This window comes from Neomonachus schauinslandi, chromosome 9, assembly GCF_002201575.2.
Source record: "Neomonachus schauinslandi chromosome 9, ASM220157v2, whole genome shotgun sequence".
Lineage (NCBI taxonomy): Eukaryota > Metazoa > Chordata > Mammalia > Carnivora > Phocidae > Neomonachus > Neomonachus schauinslandi.
This window is the reverse complement of record NC_058411.1, coordinates 106,296,288-106,313,769: the sequence shown is the minus strand read 5'-3', so window position 1 is coordinate 106,313,769 and position 17,482 is coordinate 106,296,288. Positions and strand designations below refer to the sequence as shown.

The following is a 17,482-nucleotide window of genomic DNA, read 5'->3' as shown; positions in this document are numbered from 1 at the left end:
TGAGGGAAGGGGCTGTGGGAGAGGCAGCCTGTGTGGAGAGGAGAGAGGCTGGTACTTTTGGGTGGGATGCTGTGTGTGGGGAAGGGGTGAGGCTGTGGGTTAGGTATGGGGGAGGGGGCTTCACAAAGCCCCTTGGAGGACCCCAGCAGGTATGGTTCCCTCTTTCTCACTCTCTCTTTTTTTTTTCACTTGGACCTGGAGGCTCTCCCCCCTTGGCCCTGCTGGGTACACCTGTTGGGGGGGGGACTGCTGGTGTGAGGGGTGCCAGGGTGAGACAGGCTCCCCCTACACACACCCCCGCGGAGTGAGGTGGCCAGGGCCGCGTGGGAGGGTCCCCCCACCGCGGCCTATGGGCCTCTGATTTGCCTGTGCCAGGAGCAGGCCTCCTCTTCCTGCTTCCTTCCTGCCCCACCCTGGACCCCCCGCACGGGGAGGTCTGGGGGGGAGGAGTGCCCTGGCCTAAACCGGGTGTTCTGTAAACCAGAAAGCGACCTGCATGGGATGGTGCAAGGGAGCAGCCCAAGGAGGGGGAGGGCCGGGTGGAGGGGCGATCGGCTGGGCAGGCCTCTGAGGCTCTGGCCTCCCTGTTGCAGGTACGTCCCCTTCTTCCTCATCCTCTTCATATACTTCAGCGGTTGTTTCACTCCCGCCAAAGCTGAGAGTTCGATGCCAGGGGCGGCCCTGCTCCTGGTGATGCCCAGTGGCCTCTACTATTGGTGAGTGACCTCAGACCTGGGGGAGGGGTGGGTGGGGACACTTAGTGAGCCAGGCGGTAAAAATGTGCTCTTGACCACAGTCCCGCTCTGGGCTCCTGCTTCCTCCTCTGTCTAGTGGGGACGGTGACAGTGCTTTGCGGTAGCGTCTCTGTTACCAGGAAGCCAGGCCTGAGTGCCCCTCTCCATTCTCATGCTCCTCTGCCCTCCCTCCCGGAACCCCAGTGCCATAGAATCCACCTGTAATATTGAGCCCATAGAGCCCTGTGGGCCTCAGTTTCCTCCTTTGTGAAATTGGGACAGCCCCTGCTTGTCTCCCTCTCAGGAGATAGTGAGGATCTAGAAGGAGGCAAAGAGGCTTCATAAACTATAAAGTACTATGAAGGTGACAAGGACAGATAAGGGGGAAGTTCCTTGCCTGGTTTCTTTGTGCCTTCCAGAGCTCTCCTCCCATTTCAGAGGACTCAGGCCTCAGCCAGGCCCCTACCTCTGTTCTGTCACTTCTGCCCCGGGGACAGGCTCCCCCTGAGCATTGGTGGGTGTCATAGGAAGGACTGGATCCCTCTCTGATGGAAAGCTTGCCTCAGATTGAAAAGGGCCTTCTTTCCTAGGGCCAGGTCCCTAGGATCCACCCCTGGGTCCATCCCCGGCCAGGTGGAGAGGGTCGACCAGGGCCAATCTGTATGCCCCCTGAAGGCAGGATGAAAAAGAATGAGTGGCAACCACAGCAAGAAGGAAAGTGGTTCGACACGCAGAGGGCTTCTTGCCTGGCTCTCCCCGCCCCAGCGTGTCAGTACAGAGACGGCCACAGTAGGAACAGTAACCATTTTTGTTGAGCAACATGCTTTTCCAAGTAAGAGATGTACACAGCTCTTGTCAGTCTCTTACGTCTCTAGAGATAGGGCCACTTATGCCCCCTTTCTAAGTAAGAACACAGAAGCTCCAGGATGTCAAGGTTCCACAGCCACTGAGTTGCAGAGCTGTCATTCTTTGAGTGGAATGGGTCAGCATCGTGTTTCTCTCTAGAGGCAGGGGAGTGGACCAGACAACGTCTCAGAAGCCCTCCAACAAATGCTACCGATTCCTGGCCATGTGCTAGGTACTGTCTTAGAAGCTGCAGAGAACCCTGGGAGATCTGAGCCTGTCCCAGCCCTCAAGGAGACAGTAATGACAACCCTATGAATTGCAGCTGCATTCCCAAACTCAAATGCCTATAGGAACCAAGCTGGTAACAGAAGGGCATCAAGTAGGCCTCAAGTAAGGCAATAGGGAATGGTGGGGACTGTGGCAAACAGCAGAACCATGCTCTTTCTAGAGGGACAGCCATTTTCTCCTCTGATCAGTTTCGTGCGGGTATAGGGGCCTGACATGACCAAAGAAACCAGAAATCCGCATGTTCTGCTAATCTGTTAGTTAAATGTTGATAACAAACTCAACATTTTTAAAAAATAGCAACTCTACAAGCCAAATCCATATGCTGCCTGTGGGCCGTGGCTCAGAGTAGGACGGTTCCCTGCTCCTCCATGAGATGAGCTGCTCTGACTGACCCGGAGGCAGCCTGGTATGGGGGTACAGGGAGGGATGCCGGGCAGGATAGAGCCTCTGACTCACCTCCCCCACTGGCCTCTTCAGGTACCTGGTCACCGAGGGCCAGATCTTCATCCTCTTCATCTTCACCTTCTTTGCCATGCTGGCCCTTGTCCTGCACCAGAAGCGCAAGCACCTCTTCCTGGACAGCAACGGCCTCTTCCTCTTCTACTCCTTCGCCCTCACACTCCTGCTTGTGGCACTGTGGGTCGCCTGGCTGTGGAATGACACGGTACTCAGGAAGAAGTACCCGGGTGTCATCTACGTCCCTGAGCCCTGGGCCTTCTACACCCTGCACGTCAGCAGCCGACGCTGAGTCCCTGGCACCAGCCGCCGGTGCTCTGCCTGGCGGGAGATGGGCCGCAGAGTGGCTGAGCGGGGATGTGCGTGCATGCGTGTGTGCAGACGCGTGTATCCACCCGTGTGTGCGCTCTCCTGACAGCAGCCGGCCGGATGCGCATTGTGCACATGGACAGGGGTGTGTGTACATGCGCGCGCGTGCAGAGAGCGTCGTCGTAAGACGCGATTGTTTGGCCCAAGTTTCTCTTCGGTTTGGATCTTTCCGGGATGGGATATAGTCGGAGGCCGTGTGTCCAGGCCGAGGTGTGGGCCTGCCTTCTCGTGCACCTGACTGGAGTGGGGCCCTCTCACTCACCGCTCAGGGCGGGTCTCTTCCTGCGGTGGCTTCTGGTGGGCCTGGCGGGTGGGGCAGCAGTGGTGAGGGGACTGGGCATATCACCCGCCACCTGGCTCACCCCTCAGGCCTGCCCTGACCCTGGAGGCCAGATTACAAAGGTTAAGTTAACTTTCTGGGTATTGTTGAGCAAAGCACATCCCTCCTCTGGGCCTCATTTGCACCAGCTGGGAGCAGGGCCCAAAGTGTGTCAGTGGGCTGGTTGTTGGGGCAGCCCTGGGATGGACAGATCGTTCTCTCGTCGCTGCCCTCTGCTACCCCGGGAAGGGTGTGCACGCCGCAGATCCTCACCCAAACTCAGGTCACACGGAGTGTTGTGCTGCCCGACTCCCCTGAGCACCATTTCCCCCTGCCAGAAGCTGTCTCCCTGCTCCCCGCCCCCCATAACTGTGGCACCCCTTCCTGGCAGCCTGACCAGCATGTCTGAGCTGAAGCTGAAGGCTGTGTTCTCAAACACTTGCAGTATTCCCTGAGCCCCATTATAGGGCCAGGGGGCATTTGGGGGATGTTGGGAGTGGGGCGGATCTGGAGGCTCTCCCCTGTAGGCCTTGTCTCAGCCTGAATCTCATGGCTTCTGCTCGTGGCCCTGCTCCCAGAAAAGGGAGGCTTCATTCCCATAGGACACCCCGGGCCCGCCTTCCCCCAGGCCTTGGGGCCACATCTGCCCACCCAGCTGCCGGCACCAGTCTCATTTCCCAGCCAGCACTGGCTGGGCGAGCTTGTGGGTCTCGGGGCCTGCCCTGCCTTCCCCGGGCCCTGCCTCCTCTCCTGTTTTCAGGGAGCCCCGTGCCTCAGATGCTCCTTTCATGTTGGGGTCCCTCTGCAGCCCCCTTACAGGGCCCCCAGCCCCGGTTCCATGGGCAGAGAGAGGTGTGAATAAAGACCAGTGTGGAGCCCAGCCTGGCTGGTGGCTGCTTCTTGCTCTGGGTGTGAATTTGGACGGCAGGAGGGAGATCCCTGGGGCCGGGGAGACAGTGGCTGGTCTGAGGCCGGTCAGGGGCTGCGAGCGGGCCCTGCTACTGTCCGTTGGCCTTCTGTGCCACCCCGTGGGATGCTGGGGGTGGGGGGCAAGAAGGGCCTCCTCCCAGTCAGTCCCAGCTCTCTTGTGAGGAGTCTGGGGGGCATGGGGGGCGGGGAGCCAGGATACGGCATCTCCAGGCCTGCCTCTCCGAGATGGCCCCTCAAGCCTCCCCGCTCTGCTGCAAGCCCACTCCAGAGGCTGAAACAGAGAAGGTGCCCTTTGGGGGAAGGTGGGGAGGCTGGTTTGTTGGAGGTTGGCACCGAGCCTTGGGCAAGTCGCTTACTCCCTCGGGGTCTCAGACTCACCACACAGCCCCCAGGACTTACTGGGGCTCCTGTTAGCAGACAACACTGGACAGGAGATGCTCGACGTCACATCGTCGTAGGCTGTGCCCCCACCTGCCCAGCAACCTCACTGGATTCCTGTCTCTGGCCTCTTCTCCACAGCAAGACTTGCTGGGTGTCTTATGAGCAGGCACAGGCCTGGTCGTGTGGGGCCTGGAGCTTATACAGCTTGGGGGGGGTCCTTGATAAGAAAAAAAAAAAAAGTGAATAAAAAATTAGGTATGAGGGGCGCCTTGGGTGGCTCAGTCAGTTAAGTGACTTTTGATTTTGGCTCAGGGCACCATCTCAGGGTCATGAAATCAAGCCCCGCATTGGGCTCTGCACTTAGCTGAGAGTCTGCTTCAGATTCTCTCTGGCCTGGCCCCTGAAGGCCTCCCCACCCCCACCCCGGCCTCCAAGGCCCCACATGACTCCGCCTCACTTCTCTCCACAAGGCTATTAGCAGAAGCTCCCTCCTCTCCTGCCTCCTGCATCCTGCCCATCTTTCCTCTTCTCAGCCCCAACAGAGAGGAGTCAAATCCTCCAGCTGAAATTCTCTGGGTCTAGAAACAGATGTGAAGAGGAGACTCAGGAGACATCATCTGGGGGAAAAGAGAATCTTCCATGTGGACACGGTCAGGAAGGAGGGAGGGAGAGCAGACCAAGGGCAGGCCCTCTGTCCACGCCATACACATTAGCAAGAGGTCCCCCTTCCTGCAGGCACGTGCAGCCCCTCACCAGGACCCACGTGTCCCCTGGGCTGGGGGCCCTTGTGCCGAGCATGGCCTGTTGGGCCCTCCATGCCAGCAAGGCGGGGGGTGCCCTGGAGTTGGAGCCCCACAGACTGGGAGCCAGCAGCTGGGGAGGAGAGGAAGGGTGAGACCCGGCTGTGCCCAGCGCAGTGTCCCTAGGGAACCACCCCACTTCTGGGGCGAGGAGATGGGGACAGGCTGATGGGGGGCTGGGGGGAGTTCTGGGGGGCAGAAGAGGGAAATGAAGAAGAGGAGCCTTCCTGGCTGGGGAAAGTCACCTAAGAGGCCTCCCTGTGAGCCCCCCGCCCCCGGGGTAGCTGGCAGTGGGGCCTGAGACCCCACTGCAGGCACCACCCCACCCCTACCCTCAGGGTCCCCAGAAGGAAGTAAGTGGAGAACCGATCGTGCTCTGGCCCTTTGATTCTCTCGACAGCCCTGTGATGAGGCCCGGCGCAGAAACTGAGGCACAGCGCAGTGAAATGACATGCCAAGGTCACTCAGCAAATGGACCTGAGGGAAGGATTTGAATCCAGCCCAAAAGCACGGAGCTTGGGCTCCCTCTCCAGAGTGCATCCCAAGGCCTTGGCAGTGGGGGCGTCCCATCATGGCAGGGTCTCCTTCCCGCCCAGAGGATGCTGTGTGATGGGTCTTCTTCAAGAGTGCAAAGCACCCGACCCCTAGGAGTTGTCCGCCCCCAGCCTAGTCCCAGGGGAGAGAAAGGAAAGATCCCCGAGGCACCCCCTTTCTGTGTATCACCGCCCCCACCCCCGTCCACGGAGGGCCCCCCCGGGAAGGAATGGTGGCATGTGTCCATTTGCCAGAGAGCACCAGCTTCCCGATGCAGGACGAGTCGTGGGAAGCCCTTGTGCAGCCCCATTTACTCACAGGGAAACGTGTAGCCCTGCCCGGCGGGGGGCCGGGGCATCAGCTGTGCACGGGAAGCTGGAATCTGACCCCGGGGCGGGCGCTGGGCCTGGTCGCCATGGCAGCCGCGGATTTATTACTGGGGCCTCCACCCAGCTTGGCGGACTTTCGACTTGAAGCCGGGAGGAAGGGGACTGAGTGGGCAGTTGTGGGAGCCTCGAGCCCACAGGCGACAGCCTGAGGCCCCAGAATGGTGAGTAGGGGGCTGTGTCCTCGAGCCTGGCTGCCCCGGGCTGGGGGTGCGGGAGGCGCTTTCACGGAGTCCCCTCCCTGACTGTTTTCCTCTTTCTGCTACAGGCCAAGTTTCTTTCCCAGGACCAAATTAATGGTAGGTTGGCTTTGCTCTTTAATTAGCAACTCGCAGCAAAATATGGGTCTCATTAGGCAATTTGCTCTGCTTTTTTTTTTTTGTCGGTGGGAAGGAAGACGGCTGGTGGGAGAGCCGGGCCCACCCACAGGCAGGGGGCCACCTGCTGCAGGGGGACACCACTGGGGGGGTGGGTAGTGACCACCACCACTAGCTGCGGCGGGGGGGCAGCGTGGAGGGGGGCTCAGAGGTGGAAGTGTGGTGGTACATTTGTCAGTGGGACTTAGCAGTGGGGGAGATAGGAGAGGGCGCCCGCTAGGTGCTTCTCCAGGCCCGATAGCTGGATTCGGGAGGAGGGATGGGAGATTGGGGGGTGCCACCAGTAACTGGCTGTGGCTCGTGGTGGAACAAAAGAAGGGGCTGAGAGGGAAAAGAGCCCTGGTCTGCACTCTCAGGCAGGCGCTTCTACTCTCTGGGCCTCAGTCTCCCCATCTGTGAAATGGGGGTGGCCTGAGGTGGCCTCTGCGGTCTCCGGTGCCCTGACATCAAGCCGTGTTTGGAGCATTTACTCCCCGAGGCCCCTAGCCAGCCCGCCGCCTATTGTAGCACAGACGGAGTTGTGTTTCCAGAAGGCCAGGAGGGGAGAGTTGGGTTACACAGAACCCAGGGGCCTGGCAGAGCCCAGCTAGGGTCCCGCAGACGCTGGAGGTGTGCTTAGGGTTACTTGGGCGGGATGCCAGAGTTCTGGGTCCTCGGAGCTTGGTCTAAAGCGGGTGGGGGGCGGGGGTTGCAGGCTCCAGGTGGGCACCTTGTCTTAGATGGCTCAACATCCCCACCCCAAGAAGAGGGCCAGAGCAGGGACTGTGAAAACCTAAGGCCCAGGGCAAGGGCCTCTCCTGCCCAGGTCTGAAGGGCAGACTGAGTGGTGACTCAAGGCTGGAGTCCAGCCATCAGCCTCAGGAACCCCCCTCCACCAACCCACACCTAGTTCTGAGGCTCAGTGACCCTCCCTTCCTGGGATCTCCCAGAAGGGAAGGAGGGAAGCTTCCCTTTGTATCCCCTATCTGACATCAAGAAAGTGGCCACTAATGTTTCGTGAATGAGAGGTTGCCCAGAGGTAGGCCACTAGAGTGGGAAGGGCAGGGCTCTCGGACGCAGCAGACCGGAGGTCCAGTCACCTCTGAGCCTCAGCTTTCTCCTCTGTGAAGGAGGGAGAAGGACACGGCTTCACCAGGCCGCTGTGAGCGAGGGGCGGAGAGGATGTCAGTCAAACACATGACCCTGGGCCTAGCTCAGGCCGGCTGTCCCCCAGACTCGCTCTAGCTAGCATGAGCTGGGTGGTACAATTTTAGGAATATTTTGAGCTGTTAAAATCAGCCATTATTAAATAACGCAGCATCAAACCATGTTTCAATCCCTGCCTCTATACAGTGGACGTTTTAAAATAACCCCACTGCAATCAGCAGTGCTGAAGATTTGAAAGAGGTTTCAGTTTAATGAATGTAATTTGTACAAGGGTGGGAAAGTGTAACAGTAGCTCACTTAACAGAGTTAATGACAATACATTCATGGGGAAAGAGCTGCATTCATCGGCATGCGGCCTCCCTTGGCAAACCATGGAAGCTATAGGTTGGCAACGGACACGAGAGTTGGCAAAACTCACTTGTGATAATCAGCTGGCTAGAAAGGAACTTATAAAGAATAGTGCACATTTTATCATTATTTATAAATGGTGTGCTACACATCCTTGATGTCTGTAAAAGTTATAATAAACTTGTGTCCATATATCATCAGAGCGGATTATTAGACATGGGACAATGTCATAGGTTGAGGTCTCAGGGGGCAAACTCTGACAGAAGACAAGGTGGGTGGCCATGAGAGGTCCCCAGGAAGGGCGCTGGGGGAGTTGCAAGCCCTACATGTGGGGTGGCTCCCTCTCTGTGCCCCCTGTAAGTGAGGACATCACCCCCACTGGCATGGGGCCCTCTTGGAGGAAATTAGGTTTTGCAGGAACCAAAGGTGGGATCTTAGGCCAGGCTCTGGTGCTGCTTCCCCTGGGCCACTTCAGTTCCTGCCCCCTGGTCATGTCTGTGTTCTGGCCCTCTCCAAGCCCAGGCTCTGGAAAGTTCTGAAAGGGCTAGGCTTTCCCCTTCAACCTCTCCACAGGCATGAAGGTGGCTAATTGTCCCTAAACCCCACCAGGGAAGCTGCCTTTTTTTAGCAGCTGAAATCCTCAAGGAGAGGCCTTAATTGGGCAACAGGAAGGGGCCTTAGGGCAGGAGCTGGGGGCCTCCCTTCAGCTTCCCCCTACTCCCTTCCGCCCTCCGGTGGCCTCTGCCTGGGAATCCAGGATCCAGAGTGACCTCGTGGGTGGAGCTCTGTTTCAGGGACCAGGCTGCCTCTCCCCCCACCAGGCCCTCAGCCGCCCCAGCCTTCAGTGGCCCCCCTGCACAATGGGAAGAGCAGAGGCATGGCATCACGCACCACGGGGCCATCGCAGGATGGAACAGTAGTGTGAGCCTGCCATCGGTTTTGTTATTACCAGCTGAGGAGCGGCTGGCCCAGGCCTCCGAGGCACCAGCCAGGTGGTGTGAGGAGCAGGGCAGCTGGGTGCCGAGAGGCCCGGATGGGGCTCAAGCAGTGGCTCCGCACTGTGGGCCTCAGGAATTGGAGAGTCACCCAGGCAGCTCTTGACCAACTCTGACAGCAGCCCCACCCCAGCCTGTATGGGAATCTCAGTGGTGGGGCCCAGGCACACCTTCCCCAGCTCCCTGCTGGCCTCACCGTGCCCCCAGGGCAGGGAGCTGGGCTCTGCTGGGCTGCCAGACGGGGGTCTAGAGGACCCTTAGCTCCGGCAGCCATTGCATTTCCTCCCAGGAGCTAGGGGTGGGGAGGGCAGCCAGCCAGATCTAGTCAGAGCCTGGGAGAGCCCCTGAAGTCTTTTTTTTTTTAAGATTTTTTATTTATTTGAGAGAGAGAATGAGAGAGAGAGAGAGAGAGAGAGAGAGAGAGAGCATGAGAGGGGGGAGGGGCAGAGGGAGAAGCAGACTCCCCGCTGAGCAGGGAGCCCGATGTGGGACTCGATCCCAGGACTCCAGGATCATGACCTGAGCCGAAGGCAGTCGCTTAACCAACTGAGCCACCCAGGCGCCCGCCCCTGAAGTCTTTAAGAACAGGACCAGGGCTGTGTCCGACGACAGCTGGAGGGTTCAGCAACCTGGAGGTGGCGGGCTGGAGAGCGGGGTCAGCAGTGCCCACCACATAGGACAGCCATTCTCTGCCAGGCCCCCCAGAGGGGATTCCTGCTCCTTTCAGTAACCCAGAGGCATTATTACCCTGGTTTCCCAAATAAGCTGTCTTTGCAAAGGTACCCTGGATCCTGCACGCCCTCCTGTAGACTCCTGGTCTCCATGGTCTGGGCCTGGAGGGTAGGATTGCTTTCCTTTGGTTTTAGTCAGTTATGGAAGGGGAGAAAAGAGGAAAAGAAAAAAGAGAAGGAAGGGAGGAGGGAGGAGGCAGAAGGGAAGTCAGGAGGGGGAGGGGATAGGGTTGCCAGATAAAATACAGGCCACCCAGTTAAATGTAGATTTCAGATGAACAGCAAAAACTTTTGAGTATAAGTATATCCCATGCAAAATGCGGGACACACTTATACTAAATATGTATTCACTGTTTATCTGAAATTCAGTTTAACTTGGCAGCCCTGTATTTTTATTTGCTGTATCTGGAAACTCTAAGGGGGGAGGAGGAGAGCAAAAGGAAGGGGAAAGGAAGGGAAAGGGAGAGAGGGCAGAGAAGGCATGGGGGTGGAGAGCAATTACATGCCGCCGACTCTTCCTTCTGCGCTGTGCACAGAGTACAAGGAATGCTTCTCGCTGTATGACAAGGAGCAGCGGGGGAAGATAAAAGCCACTGACCTCATGGTGGTGATGAGGTGCCTGGGGGCCAGCCCGACACCAGGGGAGGTACAGCGGCACCTGCAGACCCACGGGATCGGTGAGTGGGCTGGGCCAGAGGCGGCTGCTGGAGGGCAATACACCATCTGGGCTGGGGGGAGAGGCCCCGGAGCCCTGCAGCTGTGGTCCTGGGGCAGGACCCAGCAGGTGGGTAAGGATGGTGGGGGTAGGCAGCGCTCAGACGTTTGAGGGGCAGGTGGGAGTCAGAGCTCACCAGCAGAAGCTATGGAGACATCTGGCCAGGTGTGCTGCGTATCACTCAGGCTTCCTCGAATCCCCACAGCAGCCAGCGACATGCCCGTCTGTCACAGAGGACCACGGGATCTAGGCACTCCATCAAGGTTATCACAAACCTGCAGTAAAGACAGTGTTAACAGTGCGCCCGTGTGTCAGGAGAAAACAATTTCCCTTCACTGAGTATCGGTCACATGCTTAGCTCAAACAACTCTGTGAAGTAGGCACCATCCCTACTCTGTTTTACAGGTAAGGATCAAGGTTCAGAGCCATTAGGTAATTTGCCCAAGTTCTTAAGCCAGTGGTGGAATCAGGGTTGGGACCCGATTCTTCTTTCAAAGACTGACCTCCTAAAAACTATGCAACACTCCGAGAGAAAAGGTAGAAGAAAACCCACCCAAAGATTGTTCTCTCTGGTGAGGGGATTAGGGATGATTTTCATTCCCTTTATTGTTTCTTGTATGTTTGACAATGGGAACACCTGGGACTTTTATAACCAGAAACAAGTTTTATTTTTTAAAAAACAAAAATGAGAAAAACCAGAGAGGTGTCAGAGGCCGGGGTGGATGTTTGCATTGGTGGTTGGACACACAGGAAGGAAAGCCTGGCCCAGAGGGAGGAGGTGGACTGGAAAGAGCACTTGACCTGGAGCCCAGAGGTGACTTCTTGGTGTCTGGACCTCGTTTCCTCCTCTTTCAGATGGATTCGAGCCATCTGCTAGGGTTGCTCTGAGGTCCCATCAGAGTGTACCTGCGGCAGCGCTGGGGGCCCCTCGGGGGCGGGGGTGGGCCTCTAAAGATCTGGAGCCGGCTGATGGGGTGCTCAGTGACTGAGATCCCGTTTCTAGCTCTGAAGGGGTTGTGGTTTCCTTTGGCTTCTGTCTCCTCCAAACAGGAAGTTGTGGTCAGGGGAAGTTCCGATTTCCTGCAGTTGTAGCTGGCCAGGGCCTGGGCTGAGGCCCCCAGGCATGCTTGGAGGAGGGGCATGGGCTGGGGAGACTGGGGCGGACGCTGCAGTGAGGGGGAAGGCAGATGAGCAGGTGGGACTGGGGCTTGAGGCTTCAGGCGGGGTCACCTGTCCGTCCTTGTAGATGTGCTGCTGTGGCCGCCAAGGAAGGATGGATGCATGGAGTATTTCCCTCCAGTTCAGGGCAGGAGGGGGGTACCCGGAAGGGAGCAGAGGAAGTGTGCCCCATCCTGGTCCTGCCACCGCCCTGTGAGGTGACTCCACACTCTGGGGCCTCCGTCTCCTTAGTGGGCAAAATGGGGCAATGGTCATCCTGGTCACTGAGGGTTATTGAGAGGATTAACGAGGCAGATCCATGGTGGAGGCTCAGTAGGAGAGGTTGCATCCTCCTCACGATAACACTGTCACCACCATGGCACTTCCTGAATTTTAGGGGGCCCTTGAGCTGGCCATAAAAACTTGGGCAGGAGGCCACCGAGCTTCTTCAAGAAGAGCCTTTTCCTCCCTGCTCACTCTGCTGTGTTTGGGGGTTTCCCAGACAGAGATGGAGAGCTGGATTTCTCCACTTTCCTGACCATTACGCACACGCAAATAAAACAAGAGGATCCAAAGAAAGAAATTCTTTTGGCCATGCTGATGACAGACAAGGAGAAGAAAGGCTACATCATGGCATCTGAGCTACGGTCCAAACTCATGAAACTGGGGGAGAAGCTCACCCACAAGGAAGGTAAAGGCCTGAGTCCCTCTTTCCCAACAGTGGGGGAGGGGTAGGGAGCTCAGGGAGGACAGCAAAGGCCAGTCCCTGCCAGCAGGACCGTGCAGACACCGCAGGTGATGCTTGCCTCCGACAGCTGCAACTAGACGTCACCTCAGTCACCTCGAGCCCGAGGGAGAAAGTAGAGGCCCGGAGAGTGACGGGAGAAGTCTGCCAGGGGGAGGGAAGGCCTGGGGAGAGCTAGCTAGGATCTACTTGGGCCTTCATTTAGTGCTCACAAGACCCCTGGGGGCACTGACAGACAGGTGACAGGCTGGGGCTTGAATGCAAGTCGGTTAGACACACATAGGCCCCCTCAGACTCTTCCCCCTTGCCAAAGCGTCTTCTGAAGTTGTTGCTAATGCCATGAGTTTCCAAACTGAGATGCTCCTTTGCCCCCCTCCTCATGACTCAGCCAGTTTGAAGAGCTCTTGCAGAAGGAGCGTCTTGCGGTGGTCTTTGCCTCGCACCTTCCAGCAGGCCAGTGTGTCTTCCTGCCTCGGAGCAGGCCGAGGGACTGGGTCTTCTGGGCACGCCCTGTGGACACTGTAGGGGGTGACCCCCGTGCTGGGCCGTCAGCCGGCATTCTTCCAGCCTAGCCCCTCGGCCCTGGCCCAGCAGCCGTCCCGGGGCCGCCACCGGAGGCTGGCATTTCCAGCTAGGCCGCTGGACCTGCCTGTGGCGGGGACGGTGACGCCTTGCTAGGACACACACGGGTGGAGGGAAAGGCTTCGAGAACTTTAGCCTTTGGTTAAATCACAACAAACCAGTGGCTTGAATTCAATTTGACGCCTGGCTCCCCCTCATTCTGGGGACCCTCTGAGGCGCTTCTTAACCTCTCGCGCCCTCCTCAGCTTCCTGGTTGGGAAAAGAGGTTACAATACACAGTCCCTCAGGTCCCTCCAAGGGCTAGCATTCTGTAAAGCAGTCTACTTAGATTTTATCGGCAGTCACTAAGGCACAGCGCGAAGCATTTAAAAATAGCGCTACAGGAACATGTGGGTGGCTCAGTCGGTTAAGCGTCTGCCTTCAGCTCAGGTCATGACCCGCGGGTCCTGGGATCGAGTCCTGCATCAGGCTCCCTGCTCAGCGGGGAGCCTGCTTCTCCCTCTGCCTGCTGCTCCCCCTGCTTGTGCTCTCTCTCTCTGACAAATAAATAATATCTTTAAAAAATAAAAATAGCACGACAGACGGCACACCGAGCTCTCCCTGCTTCCTCAGGCTGGCAGTGAGCGTGAGCTCATCTTTCACCGTGGCCATGTTAATGTGAATGGGGGAAGCATGGGCTCTCCTTCGCTCTCAGGCTCTGAGGACACTGCTCGGCCTTTTAATGTTCCAGGTGGAGTGTTGGCGGGGGTGGGGGGGCTAGCCGGGGCCTCCATTCTTACGGTTAACGATTTCTGTCTAAAGCAATACCATGGCCCCCAAACTCGCACCCATCTCTTGTTTGTTTAACCAGGGAAGAAGCATTTCAAACCAACTGGTAATGTGTTCCAGACAAGCAGGAAGATCCATTTCCCTTCCTCTTGCTGTGGGAGAGAGGAAAGATGACACTAGAAGTAGGAATCTTTCACCCTGGGTGACTGAAAGAACAACTTCAATTTTTGTCAAGAAGCTGGAGAAGGCTGCTGGGGCGGCCTGATTTCCACCCCCTGGGGTCTCTATGGACAGGAGGGGCCTGCAGTGCCTGAGCTGCAGCTGACGTTGGACCTGTCCACTGGAAAGGGTTGAACCCAGTGGCTGATGGGTAGAAGCTTCTCCATGAAATAAGATAAATTGCAGTCTCCTCAACATTCTAAAAATACTCAGAACTACCATCGGCTTAGGCACAGAGCATAGTAATTACATTTTAGAGGAGGATGGATGGTTAAGCGGAGAATCACGGGATATTTTCCAACCACCCAGAATTATGTGTCGGGGACATCTAGTGCCAGGGAAGTTGACAAAGGGCAGTGAAACAGTTTTTACAAGGGGATGAGGATGGGCCCAAAGAGCCAAAGGTAGGTTGGCCCCAAGAGGCCACTGTGGAGAAATGGAAGCAGAAATGGCCTTGCTTGCCAACATCTGGGACTAGCTAGTATTTTGTCCCAAGAATCCAGAACCAGAAGAAACAAGTAAATGAAGTGATTTTTTTTTTTTTTTTTGAGCAATATCAGAGAACAATGACAGTTTTGTACACTTTGGGCTTTGGACACAGTTGAATTTATTTTCTCTCCTACTACCCCAACCCCCTAAACACACATGTTTTAAAAAAGAGGTGATGGTGGCAGACACCACTTGCCACCAAGTCCCCTCTTCGGGTGGGGCTTGCCAATTAGGAAGGGAAGGCAGGCAGGCCGGGGACAGGCCAAGGCCACAGGCAGCGTGGCCCAGGATGGGGCTGCTGAGGGGGTCTGTTCTGCTGGGAGGCTGAGAGGGTGGGCTATAGAAGGTAACGTCCATATCAAGTGTTTCTGGAAATATATGCACAGAGGTCAGACATTTTCTTAAAAAAAAAAAAAGCAAGCAAGCACAAGGTGACTTCAGTGACTTAATTGTCATTAGCAACCTCCCGACCCTCTACCTGGGCCCCTGCAGAAAGCCTGATTCACTCCAAATGGCATCAGTGGCCTTCAGGGATAGGGGGTGGGTTGTCCTGTTCTGTTCACTGGTTTATTTCCTGGTCTACAGGAACGGGTCCATTGGACACAAGGAAAGGCCTTTGGGGAGCCCCAACCCCCAATAACTAACTCGATGTCCTATAATGTAACACTACAGCCAACCTGAAAAATTAATGTGATTTATTGCAGTGGATGATCTTTTCAGGGAAGCAAATATCGAACCAAATGGTAAAGTGAAGTATGATGAATTTATCCACAAGATCACCATTCCTGTGCGGGACTACTGAATGAAGAGAATGCGAGAGAGCCTCCCTTGGGCCTGAGAACTCAGACTGAGAAGTTTTTGAAAAGAAAAGGGGTCTTTCACCCTTGGGGGGGGGCGGATGGTAAACGCAGCAGCAGGATGACATGACCTGACGGCAGCAGGGGGTAACTTGGCGGTGACACAAAATGGTTTCAGCCTGGCATTAGTATGGCTTTAATAAAAGATTTGTATTGATTTTAACAACTGCCATGAGTCCAGCCCTTTATAGCATCGGAAGAGCCTGTGGTTTGGAGTTGGGCCTGGGTTCCAGTTCTGACTCTGCCATTTCCCAGCTATGTGACTCTGCGTAAGTCATTTCACTCCTCAAAGCCTCAGTCAGATCCCTAAACTCAACTGGGACTCCTACTTCTTACCTCATGGAGCCTACCAAGGGTGGTCTGAGAGAAGGACTTGAAAACGCCATTGCAAACTGTAGAGCACTGTGCAATCCTGAGTCACCACGGCGGCACGTCTCCTAAACAGGGCAGTCTACCAAAAGACGCTATTCTGTATTTGGGTGCTGGAACCATCTTCCACATTTCCAAGGTAAAGCCAGCGCTAGCGGAGAACTAGCATCAAGCAAAGAGCTAAAACAAATGAAAAAGTATGGTTAACATTTCTGGCAGCACCACGGGGCCACTTACACATTCTTAGTCCCAGCGCGACACTCAGTGACATGGTTCAGGATACTCATTCATAAACAGAGTATAGAGTGAACAGAGTTGTGTTAAAACAAGCGGCATCAGCTAGACCGCAGGAAGAGCGATGGGACTTTGCAGCCCACACCGCAGGACACCGGATGTGACATGCTGCATTCCTCAGAGCCTTGCAGAGTGGGAGGAGCTCCTGCCGGAATTTCGAGCTCTGTTGTTATCAGAGAGGGTCAGGGCGCGAGGATGGTCTGCTCAAGTGGGTCAAACTGATCATGGCTTCAGGCCGTTTCCCCAAGACTGATGGAAAGTAATGAAGGGATGGAACAGGCCATGGCCGGGATACAGCAAGAGCCCCACTGGGCCCTGTTCCAGCCGGAGCGGGGTCGTAAGTGAGTGGTGCAGCCAGGAGGTGCCAGGCTGGTGCCGCCTGTGTGCTCAACACGCTTGTGGATCTATTGGTAGTGGCAGCACAGCCCTGAAAAGGGCTGGAGTCACACACCAGCACGTGGAGCAGGGGGAGGCCAGAGCTCCAAGTTCAGAGATTTTCATCCTTATAGGTCTCAAAATTGGGCTCTCTGGGCTGTGGCTCTGTTTAATGGCGCCTTAGTGGCTCAAGCAAAAGAAAACCAAATGAAGAGGGAGGTGTGTCTTTTGGGAGGTTACACAAAACGCAAACCTAAGGGCTAAGCACCAGGGAAACGGCAGGGGACAAATCAGTGCAGACGAGATAATCTGCAATTATCTGACGATGCTGTGGCTGTCAGACCCAACCAAGGTCCTCAGAAAGGAGAGACAGTTCATTTTCCCAGCGGTGTTAACTGCCAGTAGGGGTGGGCAGGAACTCCTAAAAGCTGTAGAAGGGGGCAGGCAGTAAATGGCCCAGACACCAAGCAGGTGAGGTCGCTACCATCTAGCTGGGGGAGCCCAGGTTCACACAGTGCAGGGGCACATCCAGATTTTGTGCGGTCTGAGGCTTATACTACTGGATGGCCTTCTTTCAAGAATACGTGAATAGAAATACAAAATTGCCAGGGCTACTCACTCCTAGGACCCTTTTAGAGGCCAAAGTGGGGGCGGGGCACACACTGGTGCTTAAACTTCATTACCTGAGGCCCCTCTGGCACCCCATAGGGAATGGCTGTATTTCACTTTCAGGGAAGGCTCAAGGGGCTTGCCCCCACGTCTCCTTTTGACTCATCATGGACATTAGGAAGTAAGTCCTGCACAGCTGATCTGGAATACCACGGCTGAGGCAGTAGATACCTAGGAGTTAGATGGGACAGGAAAAGGAAGTTCTGGGCCAGAATAATAACAAGGGTACCTTCTCTCAAAGATTTTTAAATGTCTCTGTCACTGAATGGTCCCAGGATGGTTTTAAAGCAAGTTTTATTAATCTCATTTGCCAAACAGGAATCTGAAGTATAGCTTGCCAAAAGCACCTAAGTGGTGCTAGAACCTGGGGCTCATCTCTGCTGACTCAGTGCTCCTAACTAAGGGTGTTCGGTGGCTAGGATTCTAAGATCCTGTGACACGTCCTGATGTAAACCTCTACCCCAGGAAAGGCTTTTTATACTACCCCAAGTCCAGGTTTCTCATTCATCCCTGAAATTCCAGTTGGCTTACTTAGCACCTAGAGTTGTTTACAAAAAAGGCCACACTGCTCTTAGCACTCAAACTGCAGATTACTAAACAGA

The 17,482-nt window shown here is 55.9% G+C and overlaps 2 protein-coding genes across 2 annotated transcripts in view; both read left to right on the top strand.

Moving 5' to 3' along the window:
• Positions 1–3,892, top strand: part of CLN6 (CLN6 transmembrane ER protein) — a 16,920-nt gene extending 13,028 nt beyond the window's left edge. The window contains exons 4-5 of the mRNA XM_044918292.1: positions 594–716; positions 2,346–3,892. Of these exons, the coding sequence (XP_044774227.1) occupies positions 594–716; positions 2,346–2,616 (394 nt within the window). The 3' untranslated portion in view covers positions 2,617–3,892. The remainder of the gene's footprint in view (positions 1–593; positions 717–2,345) is intronic.
• A 2,132-nt stretch (positions 3,893–6,024) lies between these two features.
• Positions 6,025–15,340, top strand: CALML4 (calmodulin like 4). Its single transcript, XM_021693960.1, is given in 5 exon segments — positions 6,025–6,207; positions 6,312–6,342; positions 10,177–10,317; positions 12,016–12,204; positions 15,021–15,340. Coding segments are annotated over 5 exon segments (594 nt in total). The 5' UTR covers positions 6,025–6,072; the 3' UTR covers positions 15,119–15,340.
• Positions 15,341–17,482: the final 2,142 nt, after the last annotated feature.